Source organism: Elgaria multicarinata, chromosome 14, assembly GCF_023053635.1.
Source record: "Elgaria multicarinata webbii isolate HBS135686 ecotype San Diego chromosome 14, rElgMul1.1.pri, whole genome shotgun sequence".
In the NCBI taxonomy this organism is placed as follows: domain Eukaryota; kingdom Metazoa; phylum Chordata; class Lepidosauria; order Squamata; family Anguidae; genus Elgaria; species Elgaria multicarinata.
This window is the reverse complement of record NC_086184.1, coordinates 20,899,396-20,919,272: the sequence shown is the minus strand read 5'-3', so window position 1 is coordinate 20,919,272 and position 19,877 is coordinate 20,899,396. Positions and strand designations below refer to the sequence as shown.

Genomic DNA, 19,877 nt, shown 5'->3' with positions numbered 1-19,877 from the left:
AGGAAGAAACTTGTAGCTTCCAAACTGACTTGGCAGTGCTGCGGAAGTCTGGCAAACCCCAAATGGGCCAGGTTTCCTGGTGAATGACATTCCTACTCCAAAACCCTTGATAACATTTTCAGTCACCACCTTATGTTTGTTATACAGGAAGCAAGATGTTTGAAGAGGTTCCACTCTCAATGGAATCTTTGGCTTTCATGTTTTTGACTCATCATCATCATCATCATCATCATCATCATCATCATCATCATCATCATCTAAAAGCATGCTAGATTCCAGCACTGAGATCAAAATGTACCCCCAAATTTATTTCTACTGAATTCTCATTACTAGACAACTGCAAAATAATGCCATCTTTGAAGGGGGGATGACCGTTTAAGAACATAAGAATAGCCATGCTGTATCAAGCCAAAGGTCTGTCAATTAAAACAAATGGATCACTTTTTGACAATGTAAATGTCAGACACCAGAGTGAGGGGCAGGGAATCTAAATCAGCACAGGGAAAAGGATTAAAGCATCCTACCTTTCACACTGTCCCTTAATCATGTTCTCTGCACTTCCTTTAGAGCAAACAAGAAAGGAAGATGTAGCTAGTAGCTATGTCTCCAAAGTAGTGTGTAGTTTGGCTGTGATGTTTAGAGGCATACCACCTCGGATACTGGAAGTAATATATAGGCCTCATGTCTAGTAGCAATGGATAGCCTTATCCTTCATGAACATCTACCTTGGCTGGAGGTGAAATCCCCCTATTACCTTGCAAACTGAATTCGCTGCCACAGCAAAAGCATCTCAAATCGTTTAGGTCATTAGGAGACACCTTGTGCCCCCAAATTCTCAATTCCTTGAGTTCCAATAGTGGTTTGATTGTGACAACTGTGAGATCACTCTCCATCCTCCAAATACTTATTCTCCTAATTTTCCAATCATTAGAGCCCTCGATAAATATTCAGCAATAATTTGTTGAGATTGCCATTTATCAGTTTAAATTATTATGTTTTTCACATGTTCAGCAGGAACAATTTGTTCTGTGGGAGAAATTGACTTCTCACAAGCATAAATCACAATTAAAAATGTAACAGCACCTCTCCCCTGCAAATCCATCCAACATAATTCTTCACATCCCTGAAGCTTAAAAACAAAACAAAATCCTTTTAGCTATGCAAAGTTTTTTGGTTTTTATTTCCCTGATGCACTGCACATTTCAGCCTTTGTTTCAACGCAAATGTCATATAATTATGCTGGAAATACAGAACGCTTAACCAGCAGGAACTCAAATACATGGCACCATTCAGCATCATTATTTTCACAGCTACTCCATAAAGAACAGCCTTTCCATGGTGATAAATGCTGTGAGTCACATGATGCCTACTGATTTGGATCATATTCAACAGGCTTGGGTTGTATTACAGCACAATGTATGCATGTTTACTTGGAAGTAAATCCCACTGTGTTCAGTGAGGCTTACTCCCAGGTAAGTGTGTATAGGATTGCAGCCTTGTACATCTAAAAAAACCTTGCTGTTGGATTCTGATGCCTTCTGCTTCTAGTACAATTTTACTGGAATTGTCAGTATTCATTGGACCTATTCCTCCACTATAAGTGATTAGGGATGGCCGTCGTGGGGAAATTCAGCTCTTTTGGGGCCAAACAGATCCCCACATTGTTTCCCACTCAACTTTGCAAACCAAGTGAGGTGGGGGCAGTTCCCAAAACAGGTAAACTTTCCTGGCTTAAAAAAAGAAAGAAAAATATTCTGAAGTCATAAAATCATGGCTGCAAATATTTACAGAAATTTTGATGTGTGCAAAATGACAGCTGTAAATAGCAATTTGCACAAAAATTCTAGTCATAAATTGGCTAAGTGGGACATGACTTCAGGATTTTGAAATTGTTGTTATTATTATTATTATTATTATTATTATTATTATTAGGCATCAACTCTTGTTGCTGATGTTCTGTGGTTTCATGTTTGAATGTAATTATTTTTGTTTTTCATTGTTGGTTTTTTAAATTATTCCCAATGCTGGAAACATTTTTACAAAGGGTACGAAGGGTAAAATCCAATGTAAGTCCTACTTAGAGTAGATCTATGAAATGAATGGGGCTTAAGTTGCCTGACTTAACTCCCATTCATTTCATTGGATCTATTCTAATTAGGATTTGTGTTGGACTTTACAGAAATACTTGTAAATTCATAAAAATAAAATATATGAAAATAGGGCAGGCAGTATGGTTTACTGCCCAGTCACATCTTTTGGGGGCACTCAAATTCACAGTTTTAGGAATACACTAAAAAATGAGGGAGGACATCCTTACATTTTCAAGATATATCATGACAACTGTCCATCTATTTCTTTGTAAGATTTGGATTTAGAGAAATGTGGTCTGCTCATAGCACAGTCTAACAAAAGGTGTGTATGTTTTGCACCATGCTGAGACATCTTGTAAGGTGATGGCGACTGCTCAAACTGGTATTTCCATAATGTCTAGAAGGCCTCCACAGTTCATTTTTCTTCTGTTCTCCAAAGGTCATGAGTCTTCCAATAAAACATAAACTTTCATGTAAAATCCTTGCCCAAAGCATCCTTCCCAAGGCTGTGTCAGCCAATAGCTTTCCAAATGTCCTGTTTTCCCTGCCCTGCTCTCTCAGTTTCTACAAAACTACTGGCTCATTTGCCAAAATTAGATAAATGTGTTCCATTCAAAGCAGAGGGGAAAAAGATTCATCGCTATTAAACTGCAGGCAATACTTTCACCTGTATTGCAGCCTTTGATAGCAACACATCTCTCTCTTTTTAAGTACACTTTGTATCTCAAGGGCTCAATTGTATGATAATTCTTTATCTGTGGCTGCCCAAATTGCTATACCAGCATTCTTTAGTAAGAATGGGTAGAGAATTGTTGGGTGTTGCTCTACTTTCCAGATCCCCCCCCTTCTTTCGACAACACACAATTAGAATGTATGATTAAACTTGGGGGGGCGGGTTCCACTATAAAGTGTTACAGAATATCCTCTGCACCCAAAAGGAGTCCTTGTAGGCCTGGGGTCTTGGTCTTCTTTCAGCCCAGGGCCAAATTTGATTTCAGAAAAGCTTGTGGAGGCTGCATTAAAAAGGAAAGAGGTGGCTGGACCAGAGGCAAAAGGCACTGAGCCAAGAATATCAAACATCCCAGCCTAATTTAGCTTTAAGCTGTTGTGGGCAGTCACTAAGTCTTAGGAATGTTATTCCAACACTGTGGAGTAGGGAACAAATGACATGGTAGCTGGGAAATCACAAAACAAGTGCTGGTTGAGAAAAGTGGGGACATGGGAAGGGGAAGGTAGTCTTCTAGGGCACTCTGGAGAGCTAGATTGGAACTCCAGGCAGGCTGGATCTCCCCACCCACCCAGGCCCAAGGCTTTATAACCATGTCCCAGAAGGTCCATGTGTCATACAGAGGACAGTCCTCTATTTCTGGGGTGCACAACCTTTTGCCCCAAGGCAAAATCCAATGTCTGGTTGAATAGGGCAGGGGCCACACATGTGTCTGAATCCCTCAGCAGTACTTTCAAACAGCATCCTCCATACCAAGCCTTTGCACATTCAATCAGAAGAAAGGAGTATACGTTCACGAGTAGCTACTCACAATTAAGCAAGAATGAATCACTCTGCAGTTTCAAATAACATCCCAAATACCAAGCGCCTGGATGTCTACTCAGACATAAGTAGGACTGAAACACTCAGTTCACTTTCAAATAGCATCTCAAATACCAAGCCTCTGCATGCTTACTCATAAGGAAGTGGGTCAAGACTCTGCATGTCTACTCGGAAGTAAACAGGAACGAATCACTTAGCAGCACTTTCAGCAGCACATCACAAAAAAAGCCCCATTCTCTTGGCAGCACCCAGCTAACCCTAGCAGGCGGGTGAGCCCAGAGATGTTCCTCTTCAGATTATTTCAGGATATCGAAGGTTCAGAGAGGAGTCGGCAGTCTCTGAGATAGACAAATCTGTCAATTTTAGTTTCTTTGACTTTCTTTTCCCCCTCAATCTTAAATTCAGTTTTGCCCAAACTTTGATATATACATCTGAAATCTGGTTTGTCCAAAACTTTGAGTTTTTATTTGAAGTCCACATGGAAATGTGTACACATTGTTCTATGTATGTCTCCTAATTCATGCATTTATGTAAGCAGTTTTGTACACATATATTTGCAAGCACATTTCCTAATATAATGCATTGTTAACCTTGTTTTCATTTATATACACATTTTTGTGTGCACTTTGTGTACATTTCTTCATGCAGGTTTTGACTGGATAATTCCATTGCAAAATTCTGAGAAGTGTAAATTTTGGAAAACAACAGCAACTGGATTTCACTTTGGGTATTGATTTGGAAGTGTGGAAGTACTCATTAAAATGGAACAAAATGAATTTGTCCCCCATCTCTAACCTCAAGACATATAAGGAAGAATACTTGGCTAAGGTTCTGAAGTCAAGCACATGGGCCCCATCTATACATCCCCCAAGTAGTGGCACCAGTTGCAGCACCTACAGATAACTAAAAATAGGTGCACCCATGAGAGCTGTCCAGTGTGTGAAAGGAAAGACATCCTTCCTAGAGAACCATAAAATGATTCCCTGTTGCTAGGTTGTGAACTGGATTTATCTACAGCAGATGCTACAAAGGGAATGCTAATAAAATCAATGGCCTTGTTCAAGGCACGTAACATGTGCAGTCTAATTCTGGCTGCTTGCCTGCAAGGAAAAACCACTAGTGTTTCCCATAGGGTTACAGAGAGAGAGAGACAGAGACAGAGAGAGAGAGAGAGTCTTCATTTGTAGCATAAAGCAAACACCATTCTGAGAGCATGACATAAACTGAGTGTATATTCATAAGAACAATGTACTTGTTGGTTTCATGTGATTAGTTATGGCTTGGTATATCCTTCCCTTTGTCTATATGGAAGGTTGATTTACAAAATAAAAATAATGTGAAAAATTCTGTAAGGTTCTAGAAGGAGACCTTTTTTATTCCTTCTCTAAGACATAACTAAGATGTCATCTCTATAATGAGGTTTTTTTCATGTGTTTACAAATGCACATTGAGCACATCCAAATAGTATACTGCAGTCAAAGAAATTGACCACATTGCCAAGAAGACAATAGCAATTATGACTTTTTTCAGGATTGAATTGGGCATTCTAGAACTGTCAAGTGAGGAATTCTAACATGCCACAAACAAATCCAGAAAGAGAGGGTTTTCTCTAATTGCGTCCACCAGCTGATGGAAGGCTCTTCAATCCAATTTAGGCTTTCATGAGCAGAAAGTGGAGGAAGCAGTTTTGCATATTCTCTCTTTTCCTGAAACCCCTGCACAGTGCCAAAAGCTCTCCAAGCTGACAAAAAACAAAACGGACAGGATAACCAATCCCTAATTCTGATTGTACTGAGGTTTCCCTACTTGTATGCAGCAGACTCTCTTCAGAACTTGTAATGCACATGATGGCTCCACACAAAAATATGCACATGCAAATGCATGGTAGCTGGAAGGCAGAGCTAGGGAGGCTAGGGGGTGGGGTGGGAAACGAGGCATGAAGGCACGCCATTTGCGACCTCCCAGTGATGCCAACGGAGAGGGGAGGGGGAATCTGAGCACATAAATTGGCTCTCGCCCTTTAAAAAGGCACTTTGTAATGGTGCCTCCCTCCCTCCCTGTAGGCAGTGTGGGCTTGCTGGTCGTTCTTTAGGGAGGCCAAATAGGATATTTTTGCTCATAATCTTTCATTGGTTGTGAGTTTTTTTGCCTACTTCACACTGCAAGACAGGCGGGGAGAAATAATTAGGCTGATTTGGTGTTGTTAATGATTTTGTCATATTTGCTGATAGGCAGGTATGCGTGGGCATCTTGAGCGGGCTACGGTCGGTGATCATTCAGAGGCACCATTGTGGTGATCGGGAATGCCTGAGGCTCCCCAGCTGCAAAACCTGCAGCCCAGTGGTGTTAAGGGTTACCTTTGAGGCCAACCTTTCTCACCGACTCAAAGCCCTGGGGGGCGGTTGACACAGAAGGCCTCCCAACTCCAGAATGGGAAGCCTGGGAAATGGTGAACTTTGAGGTGCCACTCTCAGGCTCTGACTGTCCCGCCCAATAAAACCATGGCTTGAGGTCGGATTAGAGAAGATGCCTGCTTAGGTTTTCCCTTTCTGCAGATCTATTAATAAATGTGACCCTGTTTAAATCCCAATCTTGTGTCCGCCTCATTATTTTCCACATTCCGCATTCCCCACAAACTCCTCCCATGCATTTTTATTGGACTGAAATGTAATGCCCAAAAGAAGAGGGATGGCTTCATATTTACAAGACAATCTGTAGTTTGCATAGAAGGAATTACAACAACGACAAGAAAATATAAAATAACTTCCTGTGAGGGTATTGTTCTCACTTCCCAAACTCATTTTTTCTACATGAAATGTTATTAAATATCATCTGGAATAATGTGATTTATGACAATTAATAAGGAAAATGTGTGTGTGTGTGTGCATGTGTGTGTGTATGTATGTATGTGTGTGTGTGTATATATATATATATATATATATATATATATATATATATATATATATGATTGAAGGTAAAACCTATCCAATAAAATATTTGGCAATTAAATTAGTCTCAAACATTGTTTCAATAAGAAACAAAATTGGAAAAACAAACAAACAAACAAAAACTGATGGGATCACTATCTACAAATTATATTATTATTATTATGATGATGATGATGATGATGATGATGATGCAAGATATGCAACTTTTTTTAAAGAAGAAACCGAGAACACGCAATGTACCAAGAGAGGATACCTGGCAATATATCTTCTCTAGATGGTTACATTTTTATTGTATCCATACACTGTGCTTTGGAATGGCAGTGGGGATCGGCAAATCTACCCAGGTATAAAAAGCCTATTAATTTCAAGGAAAAAGTGAGATGAGTACATGCCATAAACATGTCAGCCCTTAGATGCTACTGCAGATCTATTCATTAGAAACTCTACTTTGTGATATTTCCCATGCTATTCCATTCCTTGCCAGTATAATTTCCATTTGATGGGATATCTGATGGGACAACTACAGCAACAGCTAACAGTAATGTATTTAGAGCAGATATACTAGGTAATACTTTCTTTTTTTTAACGTTTCCAAAAGCCTACATTATAAATAATGGTTCCTGATGTATCACCAGAAACCAGGAACACATGACAAAATAGTGAAACAATGCAAGCACTAATGGACAATCACTTACTGTCTTCCGTTGCTACAATAGTTATGTTGTGCCATGTGCTTGTTTCTCTGTCCAGTGGAGTTGCCAATGTTATTCTTCCGTCTTGTGTATTTATGTTGAACTGTCTCTCAAGGTCAGTGTTCCGATCAATGGAAAACCTATAAAATGGACATCCTTGAAATTTACCTAAATACATTTGCATGGCCTGAATGCATTGTAACACAATCTAAGCAATCCGTCACAAATGGCAGTTTTATAGCCCCAGCGGATTTGAGGAGCTTAATCATGTTATAATTTATAAGACAAAAATGATGGACTAAGATCAGGATGGAATTATAGTCCAAGGAGTAATTAGCTGTACACTCTCAGCATGAAGGTTAGAAGCTGTCATCAGGACCAGTAGGTAGCATCTTTTAAAAACTACTGTGAATCAAGAGTTAATTAGATGATACATCACATTTATTGGACAGCTCAGGTTGTATTTCATAGCAACTGCTGATAATTCTGTCGATACATTAAGCAGGCAGGATTGCTTGGCTGTGTTTGTTTTAAAAAGATGCAACTATAATATTCTTATCGCAACGAACACCACTTTTTAATTAAATAATTAATTAAATATACATGGTGCTATATAAATAATAATAATAATAATAATAATAATAATAATAATAATGTCACCTGCTTATCTTTTAATACAATACTACAGTTAATAGGTCACCTTTTACTGGTAAAATACCACTACCCCCTCCCCTCCCCCCCAAAAAGTAGAAAGATTGACTGTTTTATGGATTGACATCACTGGTTCGTAACAAAACAACTTCGATCAGACAGCAAAGCAGAGCTTGAAAATGAGAATATGCAGGTACATTATGCAGCTTTAACACAGAAGCCAGCTTGACTAACAAGAAAGAGCTTCAATAAATTGTTCCAGCAGTGCATTAAACAAAATGGTGATTTAGGACTCCCTGAGAGATCTCTAGGAAAGCTTTTATATCAGTCCATTTTCATATAGTTGTTTTATTAAAGCATTACTTGTAAAAGAAACCAAACTGGAAAATTAAGCCTTTGGATTTCTGATGGGTCACGCACAATGAAAGAAACAGTATGAGAGAAAGGTGGGGGGAAGGGAGATTGGAAGACCCTGATATGAGACAGCAGTCAAAACTTTGAGGGGTTTCACTAAATCCGAGTGGTGAATTTATACAAAGAACTTTAATTACTATTGTTTCGAGGTATGGTATCTCACAACATTCTGCCACAACTGTTTTGCATCTGTTCAGTTTTCTGCCTCAGCATGCAGTCGTGAATTAGTATAAAGCAGCAAACTGGGTTAGATATAACATGCTGAGGGCAGAAAAGTGGATAGGGAAGTTTAAGCAGTTTGATCTTTGTAAGCCACAATATGAACTCACCGGCTCTGCATCTCCTGGACATATGTGCAGACCTGAACTTAGTTATCCATTTTATTCTCTTGGGTCAAAAATGTCTCATAAATACGTCTTAAAATGTGTCTTTTGAGAGACAATATGCTTTGAAACAGGTATCTAAATGCAAATTTTGATGCATACACACAGAGAGAGGCACATTAATATAAGAACATAAAAAGAGCCATGTCAAGTCAAAGCAAGGATTAATCTAGTCCAGCATTCTTTTCACACAGTAGCCAACTAGCTGTTGACCAGGGACCAACAAGTAGGACATGGATCAACAGCACCCTCCCACCCATGTTCCCCAGCAATGGGTATGTATAGGCTTACTGCCTCTGATACTGGAGAATGCACTTAGCCGTCAGGACTAATAGCCATTGATAGCCTCCTCCTCCTCCTTTAATTGGTGGCCATCACCACATCTTGTGATAGTGAATTCCATAGTTGATGTGCTGTGTGAAGAAGTCCTTCCTTTTATCTGAAAGGAAGAAATGGGATGGGCTAATTTATGGGAGATAGACTGATCGTCCATCCATGGAATGTGAGAATATCAGAATATTTTCTATTATTATTAATAATTATTATCTTTTTTTCGCTAATGGCATTTTTTCTAGATGCATATGACAGGCTCCGCCAAGTCATGCTGTCATTTACAGATTCAGGATGATGATGATGATGATGATGATGATGATGATGATGATGATTATGATGATGATGATTGGACTAGTCCAAGCATTACTGGCCAGCATTTTGTTTCAAACAACAGCCAGGCAGATGCTTTTAGAAGTATCTGCCATCATCTGCAGCCAGCCTGACCAATGACTATTCAACATCCGGGGAGGGGGGAACGTTGTTCAGACAATACGCTAAGCCATGGTTAGGCTGCTCACTTTTTTGCAGCAAATGGAAAGTGAGCATGTTTAAACCACGGTTATGTAGCCACCATGGTTAGGAATGGTTCATATGACACACTAAATCATGGTTCACATAACAATGCTAAATCGTAATGTTTAGATCAAAATGCTTAATGGTTGTGGATTAGTGTGTCATCTGAACAGGGGCATAGTTTGATTTTGATGTACAGAGGTATACTGTCTCTCTAGAAAATTCTATTTAGCCATCATGGCTAAAGATAAAGCCACTGACAGACTTGACCTTTTCCCCAAGGACTTGTCTAATGAACTTTGAAATAGGGATGAACAAACGTGTGCTGTTCAGGCTCATTGAAGTGTTCTGACTCTTCTTTGAACCTCAGTGTGCCTTTTTCACATTCCCACACACAAGTGTGCCCCTGCCCCAATGAAGAAACGATGCACATTTTTGATGTTGAAAATATGCATTTTTAAATGTGCACACCCAAAATGTGCACTTTCCCTGCAAAGGCTAAAATGTCAACATGTGGATTGGGGGCGGGGGGAGGAATGCAAACTTGCACAACTGCACACTTTCAAACATGAATGCAGCCTCGGAAAATTGTGAACATTTCCTGAGAATTGTGCTCCTGCTTGTATTATCATTTGGGGTTTCAAATGGGACATGTTTGCATAATTTGCAAAGAGGAATGAAAGTCTCACAAATCCCTGCTTTTAAGAAAATCAATTTAAGATAGTGGTTTGTACCCCCATTTAATCCCCTTGAACTCCAGAAGTCTATTAGACATTCTGTAAACAAGTCCAAGAGGTCAGCCAAAATTTTCCAGAAGACTTTCCCCCTCCAAAAACATTTTAAAGTCCCCCCCCACTTTTTCTCACTCCCATAGGGTCACTTTGCAGAGTTTTCTTCATAGATTCTCCCCACCATTTTTACCCCAATGATACTCCAGAGTAAACATTACATCTGGGATATTGTGGAGGATGAAAAATGGCAGCTACACTTCCATCACAGTTGCTGTTACTGCCACTTGCAAGCAATAGAGGGGTGAAAACAGGCTTAGTAAAAAAAAAAAAGGGGGGGGGGAGCTCTGCTTCTGAAATGGCTAATAGTGAGCCTTTCCCACCAAGAACTGTGTGAGAAATACAAGGGGCCATTTGTTCATAGCTCTAAATTACCCAGAAGCTTCTGCTATGGGGTAGTATAGAAATGTAATAAATAATAATACTTCTTTAGCTGGGTCTGACCCAGTCATCAATCAGCTTTAACTAATGACTGCAAACTCTCGTATTCAGGAGAAAAACAACACAAATTGAGGCTGCTGGTGAATCCATTCTGAGATTTAATAAGAACCAACCAGAACTCTAAAGGAGCTATCCAAGGTGCTGATGGCCACCAATTTGGATGGCTTTAAAAGGGGGTTCGATAAATTCCTGGAGGGGAAAGTCATCAATGGCTATAAGGCCTGAGGGATATGTGCCACCGCCAGTATCTGAGGCAGTAAGTCTATGTGCAGGGGAACATGGGTGGGAGGTGCTGTTACACTGTGTCCTGCTTTGTTGGTCCCTGGTCAACAACTGGTAAGCCACTGTATGTGAACAGAGTGCTGGACTAGATGGACCCTCGGTCTAATCCAGCATGGCACTTATGCTCTTAACTTATTTTGTTGATAGGGTTTAGCATCTTGGAGCCACCAGCCTCCACTGAACAATGCATTCCCCCCCCCTTGCCACTCACTACATATATCATAGATTTATAAACCACTGTACCCCCTTAATGCATTCTCCTGGACATGTGAGAGCTAAAACTTGGGCTGCTATGCGGCCCAGAAAAAAAGTAAGTATTTTAACAAATCATTAATGGGAACAAATGGTGTCTGAAGAACTACAGAGCACCAAGCAAGGCAGTAAGTGAGTAAAACTTGCTTGCAAAAAAGCTAAATTTGACCGGTTTGGCACTCTATAGTGCTCCAGACATCATTTTGTATTATAATTGAGAATATGGTTTGTGTGTGTGGGGGTGCAGGGTTACATTGCAGAGTGGCAGGGTCTTCTGAGATTCCTTGTTCATGTTAAAAATAAATCTGATTCAGCACTTAGTCAACATCCACTAGAACAGCCTTCCCCAAACTGGCACTGCAGAGATGTTGGATTACAGTTCTCATCAACAATGTCCATTCACCATAGTGGCAGGGGCTTATGGTTGTTATAGTTTTTGCTGCTCCTCCTATCCTCCATTTTTTTGCCTGATTCCCTTCTAAAGCCATCCAGGTCAGTAACCTTCTTTCACTGGGATAGCTTGCATAAATACATTAGGGGAAGTAAGTAACAACAAGCCCATGGCTTATTTGAAGGTAGCTGCCCTCTCAAAGAAGCCATGCCACCCAGGTTCAGATGACACAGCCAGCCATGCAAGCAAGGTAAATAGGGACATTCAGCCAGCAAGAAGCCACCATGGCTTGTTAACCACACTGCAATTGTGCAAACCAGGCCACTGTCTCTCAGGCTAACCTGCTTCACAGTGTTGTTTTGGGAATAAAACTCTGATTGTATTGTGCTGAACTCTTTAAATGAAGGTTGGTATACACATGTAATGAATAAAGGTAACGGGGAGGGGGGAAGAAACTTTAAAAATATCTAATTCACTGAGTTAAAATTATTTTGCAGAAATTATTTTGCAGAGAAACAGATTCAGGTGTAATCATGACCCAGATTTTCAATTCATTTCTTATTCACTAATACAGTGTTGTGATTCTAAACTAGCATTCAAAAAGAATGCATACAAAAGAACAAAAAAAAACCATATGCACACTGGATATGCAAGAGTTCTATTTTAAAAATAAAATAAAACTGTGAACCCTGATTCATATGTGTAAGCAAAAGTCGTATTTCATATTGATTTTATTTAGCTAAGTAAATAAATGCCTCCCTTGATGTAATTCTATTTACAATCTCCGTGGCTATAAAAACTGGGGATTTGTGAGGGTTTCTGTATAGACTTTCAACAAGCTAGTCACAACACCAAAACACATTAAAAAGTATAGCAATTCCTCTAAACAAATGAAACAGATTTACAAGTTTGCAAGGAGGTAAAGCCCCCTCCTGACTCTAAATTAATATATATCATGTGCAATGTTCGCAGCTACCTTGTCTTGATAATGGCATTATAGCTCTTTTTAATGAGGGCACACTGTCAAACATGTAAGCAATACATAAACGTACATTTCTATAAAATGGAGGTGGGGGAAAAGAAAGAGAATTTCTTGGTAAATAATAACCTTAGGAATTGCCTTAGTAACACCACAGTTCATCGGGAGTTTGTTAGGAGGTAGTGCTAGTGCTACAGGGAATGGGTGTTCCGATCATACATACATTTCTTTAGCTGAACTTTCCAAGGTGGATTCATATGCCATTTCCAGCAGTGTGATTTCCCTGTTCCTGTACTCATTTCTAGGAAATTCTCACTATTTTGCACGGATGTAAACGAAGGCTTACGACAGCACTTGGCATTATGAAACCTCAGCCACAGAACTACCACCCTTTTTGCTTTCCCCTGCTGAGATGTGAATCACAATATTGATGTTGTAAATCACTGCATCTCAGCAATGCCAACCAGAGAGGGCATGTTACTAGGTGACGGAGATAAACAGCCGTGCCTCAGGAAGGCATGAAATATTGTATCTAAGATTTTAGGGCTTGCTGTGATTTTTTTTTATAAAAAAATATGATTTGATTTGCCAAAGATGAAATATCTTGGAGAGGGTGATGGGGGGGGGGGATCTTTCCGAGGGGAAAGGGTGTCGAATGGGGAAGGCCTGATTCAAATCCTGACAGTTTCTGCATTTATGAGAAGAACAAAAGATGCATAAGAAGTATGATAAAGGTGACTCATCCAAACGCAATGCATTTGGACCTGAAATTTTGGGCAGGAATAATATTTAAAGATTCCACATGAAATCACTTGATTTGCACCTCCTGCACTAATTTAACTATCACCCAGATTTCACACCAAATTTTCACCAGACTGCACAATTCTCCATTGCAATTCCCCAGAGTTTAAAATGTATCAAAATGCACATTTAATACAGATCTTGAGATGGGTAAGGGTTGTTTAAAAATGCAGATTAATGAGGATAAAACGGTCATCAGCATTACGGGTAAAATTGTCAAGTGATCCAGACAGGAAATTTACAGGCTTGGTCAACTGTGATAATATTTCAGACCCAGCCTGCCTTAACATTCAAGTACATCTAGCAATAGTGAGTCTTCCCGGATCTCTGTGGCCCACTTCCCAGCAGTCTCTGTTGGGAAGGAAGCATGAGTGATATTTGTTTGAGCTCATGAAGGTTCTCAATTTTCCATCCCGAACTCATCTCACCATTTTTCTTTTCACAAACATCTTCTGATACTTCCTTTTTTTAAGCAGGAAATGTGTGCATTTGGAACACACAAAAATGGCCACTGTTCAATTATACATTTGAAACGTGCTCCCACCCATAGACTAAAGTGTGCGGAAATCTGGTTGTTGGGGGGAAATGCACATTTTTGGAAGTGTGCACTTCCACAAGTACGACTTAAAACCTGACTTTTTATGCTCTGGGGAAAATAGAGACATTTGGGAGTGAGGACAAGGTGATATGAAAATCGAGATGGAAAACCAAGAAGCTTAATGAGCTACACTCATGCATTCTTCCATCCCTAAATTTGTCCAAGTAGGAACTTGTAAATTTCGTTCAAAATATCAGTATAGGCAAAAAATGATTTGCAACCCAATGCTTCATTGGGCCATTCTCTTCCAGTGGTTTTTGTCTGTTTGATTATTTTGTTTTGCTTATTTTTTATTCCACGTTTAACCCGAGTAGTATATATCACATTTATATCCTTCCTTTTCCTTTAAGGTTCCCAAGGCTGAGTACATGATGGCCACTATCCATTTTATACTCATAGTAACCCTCTGGGGCAGATTGGGTTGAGAGTTGTTTATGGGCTGGAAGTCACCTATGGAGTGGGGGAATTGAACCCAGGTCTTCGCAGTCTTAGGGCAATGGCCTATTTAAAATTTGAGCCTACTAAGATTTAAACACACACACATGTGAGATAGTACTATATCAGGGGTATGTGATGTTTATTGGTACCAATGCACACACCCAACACTTTCTTGACACCCACTAAGATGCCAGTCTGCTCTAACTTTTACTATTTTTTTTAAAAAAAATAATAATAACACATTTTTTACCAGCAATCAGGATTCCTGTGAAATAAATTTCTGTGGGTGCTGAAAAATGCAGTTCAAATGAGTTGTTTACTGAGTGGGGGTTCGGATCCCATCTCTACCTTGTTCTCAGACTTTTCAGCAGGTTAGTTGTCCTTCATGACTAGCCACACCTTCTGTGGCAGCCATTTTGTAATGCCACCCACAACAGTTCCTCCACATTTGCCCACACCATGATCCAAAAAGGTTGCCTACTACAGTACTGTAGAATAACTCAATTAATGGCACTTTTGAGGAACTCAAAAAGCTTGCATGAGTCAATGGTGGATATTGATTCAATAAATAGAAATATTCTATCAGTATTCCCCAGCCCACTTTCACTTCTTGTGACATAATCGCTTAAGGTTTCTTATTATCTGATCAACCACCAGCATGCCATAATCCTATTGCGCAGATGGCAGCTTCAAGGAATTTGATGAAGGGGCTGTATTTGTGAGCAGAGAGAGGCTTAACATTTTAAAGCAATAAGAAAGTGCCTGAGGCTGGTGAATTTTAGAACTCCCCCCCCCTACTTTCCCCTCATTTCCAAATAATTTGAATGCTTGTTTTGCAAATTAAAAAACACTTGAAGAACCTTAATGGCTTTTTAGTGGAATAAACTTGCATTGGCCAGTTCCTACCTGATCAGGCAAACTAGGTAGGTTGAGGTCTATGCAGTGAGAAGGAAAGGGAAGGCAGAGGAGAAAAAGAAGAGGGGTGAGTAGGAGACCACAATTAACAAAATGTGGCTGAAAAGCCAAGCACTGCAAGACTCAATAGGAGGAGCTTCACATTACTCTACAGGCCATAAACAAATACAAGAACCTATCAAATGAGTTTAAGAATTGATCAGTATAGGTGTGGCTCACACCTAGATAAGTTGACTGCTGGTGAATTGGAACAGCCCTAGGCCAATGGCCTATTTATTTGAGAGGGTGAGGTCACATGGTCTTCAAATGTTATTCTGCTGCTCCCAGCAGAGCCTGGGTGCAGGGACACCAATTGCGGGTGGGGACGGAAGAAAGACAGCGTGGTAGCCAGTGATTGGCTGGCTTTTCACGCTCTTTGGAATGGGGGAGGGGACTTGAGCCTATTTAAGTCTACCGCCCCTCCTTGCTTCTATCTTTCGAGAAGCAGCTCCCTCCCTCCCTGTAGGCAGTATGAGCTTGCTGGTTGCCCTTTTCAGGGGCGGGGGGTGGGCAAGTAGGAATTTTTTGCTCATAAACTGAATTGTTTATGAGTTTTTTCGCCTACTTCATACTGTAAGACAGACCAGGGAGTATTACATAAGTAAATTTGTATTAATTCAGTCATGTTTATTGGCGGGTAGGTAGGCATCTGGATAGGGTCGGTGAGCGTTCCAAGCCACCAAATGGTGAGGGGTAATGCTGGAGGCTCAGCAGCTCCAAGCCCTGTGGCCCAGCTGTTGAAATAATGATTTGCCTTGAGGCCAAACTTTCTCACCCACTCAGAGCTGGGCAGCATGAGGAGGGGTGACACCGGTAGGCCTATCACCCCTAAAGGGGGAGCCAGGGGGTGGTGACAATTTGACGATGCCCCCAGTGCTCGGAATGTCTCACCATGATTACCAGAGGCTGATGCCTTGAAAGACAGATGACTGCTTAGGTTTCCCCTCAGCAGATCCATTAGTAATGTTGGCCCTTATTTAAACCCAGCATACTTGTGTTGCCTCTTTGTTTCCACACTACACCTTCCCGCAATGGGCATTCACTAAGAACTGCTGGGCTCATCCAAATACCAGGGGATGGGGTATTGTTTGTTAGTTTTTTAAACAACAACAACAACAACAACAACAACAATAATAGGAAGAAGACCCCTCAGCGACTGGTATACTTAAAAAAGGTATGTGGAAGCCCTGTCCTCCTCCGGAGAAAATTTTCCAGATTCCCCCCTCTCCCTGTGAAAGAGGCAGAGAAAGCAATGCCGCTTTCACACGGAGAGAGAAAGTTCCCCAAAATAGGGGGCAGGATTCAGCCCAGCACTAATAAAAACAATACAAAACAACAGTCAAAACCACACACATACACACACACACATACACACACTAAAGCTGGTTAAACAATACATTTCATTAAAAATAGTAGTTCAAATAATATTTTAAAAGGCTTTGGAAAATAAAATGCCATTTCCTTGGAGCTGAAAAGACATAAGACTAAGGACTTTGCTAGACCAGCCTATATGAAGCCCTATGAAAAGAGACTGAAAGAACTGGGCATGTTTAGCCTGGAGAAGAGAAGATTGAGGGGAGACATGATAGCACTCTTCAAATGCTTGAAAGGTTGTCACACAGAGGAGGGCCAAGATCTCTTCTCGATCCTCCCAGAGTGCAGGACACGGAATAACGGGCTCAAGTTAAAGGAAGCCAGATTCCGGCTGGACATCAGGAAAAACTTCCTGTTAGAGCAGTGTGACGGTGGAATCAGTTACCTAGGGAGGTTGTGGGCTCTCCCACACTAGAGGCATTCAAGAGGCAGCTGGACAACCATCTGTCAGGGATGCTTTAGGGTGGATTCCTGCATTGAGCAGGGGGTTGGACTCAATGGCCTTGTAGGCCCCTTCCAACTCTGCTATTCTATGATTCTATATCCCGGGCTGATACCCGGGATTGCCCCTGTGCATCCAGATGATGAACAGGGGATCCCGAGCTCAGGCAGGGATCAACCCTGCCTGGCCCCGGGATATAGCTTACCTCTTTGGGCCCGCTTTTTCCCGTGGTCTCGAGTGTGTGGCTTTTCCCGGCTCCGCACAAGAAAAGCCATGGAGCCAGGAGTGCTGCACCCACCGGGGGCAGGGTAGGGGGAGCAGGGAAACCCAATTTTGTTTTTTGTTTTTTTTAAAAAAACACCTTACCTTTGCACACGAGCGTTCATGCGCTTTGTTCATTTTTTAAAAAAAAAGGCAGACGCGACGGGTCTCTCCTTGAGCTCGTCTCGCCTGACGCGTAGACTAGGGCGACATCCCACGATACTTGCATCGCGGGCTCTCCCCTCCTCTGTCGCGGACTTTCCAGTAGGTCTAGCAAGGCCTAAGTTGCTGGGCAAATCTCCTTGTTGAGACCATTCCATGGATGGTGGGTCACCACTAAGAAGACTCTTCATATGGTTTCCACCTGCAGAATTTCCAAAGGCTGGGGTGCACTAAGAGGAAGGTTTCCGAATATGGCCTCTGTGTCCATGTGAGTATGGGTGGTCTATCAGATACCATTCATACTACACACTGATGAAGCTGTTTGGGAGGGGGGGGAAATACTTGGATAGCTTTAAAGCAGTAGTACCTTATAGAGCTTGAAGATACATCAGGGTCATGGGCAGTCACCTGACCAATCACAGAGTTGATAGCAGCATTTTCATGCACTTCCAGTAGGTATGTTGGTGATGAAAAAACTGGGGGTTCATCGGCATCCTCTACTACAATTTTTATTGTTGCTGTATCCTTGAAGGGTCCCACACTGATGAACCGTGGATCAATATGCACATTACTTGCCTCTACCTTCAGGGTGTAGGATCTTTTGAACTCGAAATCCAGGGGCTGTTAAGAACGACAAAGACAAATGCCTTTTTTCTAATGATCACAGCAACAAGAACAAGCAAATGCAATGCCTACGGATGGAAGTGCTATGCATTTAAGCACCAACCACTGAGATTTAATGCAATCTCTCTCCCCTTAATTTGATCTGGGCTGTAAATTTTCTAGGCATTTATTGATATCTGTTTACGGGTCAAGCCTCAATGAAATCCCACCAAACTAGGCTTAGTTTTTCTCTTTTTAAAAAACTAAGAGCACACAGACAACGTTCTCTCACTAAGAGATCTGTCACTCTTCTCTTTTAGCCCTGTAATATTTTTCACTGCTAATGGCCTGGGTTGCATATTAATCTTGCACCCAATCAGTATTCTGTTCATTGGAAATAAGGAGCAAAGGGGGGGGGGAATTCACAAGCTTTATGTGGAGTATCTCTTCTACTGCTTGCAGAGGTGTGTGAATATACAGATAGAAATTGGAGATGAGTTTTCTTTACTAAGGCCTTATCCAATGTAATGATATAAAAATCACAATTTGTATCATTTACGCAACTTCCAGCATAATTTACCTAGAAAATCCACAAACTGGCCCAACTCAATGTGGATCGAACCAAGCCAGGTCACAGGGAGATGAACCAAAGTCCAGAGGGAGGGGAGGAAGCGGATTAAAACTCGGACATCCCTAATATTACAGATTAACCAGTATGTGTGAGAATAAGGGTGTTTGCATGGAGGAACATTTTTGTATCTAGGGAATAATCCTACGGGACTGAAATTAATTAAACAGAGACCTCCAGTCTTTGAGTCCTCTGTCTATCTAAGACTTTGCTAGAAAGGGTCAGGCAGAGCAGGAGGTGATGGACTCCTCACCGGCGCTCCTATTCCTCCATTAAAAAATTGTGGTGGGGGGACTGCCACGACACAGGCTCTTTACAACAGGCCTGTCTGTGATCACTCCCTGCTCAAGCTAAGCGCCACTACTTTATGAGCCTGAGGTGAGGGACAAACACCACCTTTCTACAAACTATGTGGAGAAAGGGGTTAAACAGGAATAATTTCAGGAATAAAATAATGTGCTGTGAATTATATGTGCTGATGGTGAATTAATGTCAGAACGGGTGTTATATGTATATAACTGCAGATGATAAATGCCAAGGAGACACGTGGGATTTTTGTGGTAGTAAAACAAACTGAATAAAAATGTATTTCAATGTTCACAAACTTTGTTTCATAATAAAACTTTTCAGACCCTTGTTAAAACCTCCCATCCAATCCTTTCTCTCTTCTCATACACACTTTCCTTTCTCTCACACCTTCACTCTTGAACTTTCTTTATTATCAGGATTGTTTAATATACACCAACTGACTATCTGCACACTACACTCAAAAGACAACCCTCTTTACCCTGATCCTCTAATTCTCCCCTCGAACCAAAGTACTTTAAAAACACACCCTCTCTACCACCTCAGTCATTCCCTTATATATCCTCCTCCCCCCTCCTAAGATATTCAATCTCCACCCACTCAG

The 19,877-nt window shown here is 40.9% G+C and overlaps 1 protein-coding gene across 1 annotated transcript in view; it reads right to left on the bottom strand.

Annotated features, from left to right (window-relative positions):
• The window catches only part of CDH8 (cadherin 8), a 272,479-nt gene that overhangs the window by 62,887 nt on the left and 189,715 nt on the right, over window positions 1-19,877 (bottom strand). Inside the window, exons 6-7 of the mRNA XM_063140865.1 lie at window positions 18,104-18,357; window positions 7,283-7,419 (exon numbers count right to left, since the gene is read on the bottom strand). Coding sequence (XP_062996935.1) covers window positions 7,283-7,419; window positions 18,104-18,357 — 391 coding nt within the window. The remainder of the gene's footprint in view (window positions 1-7,282; window positions 7,420-18,103; window positions 18,358-19,877) is intronic.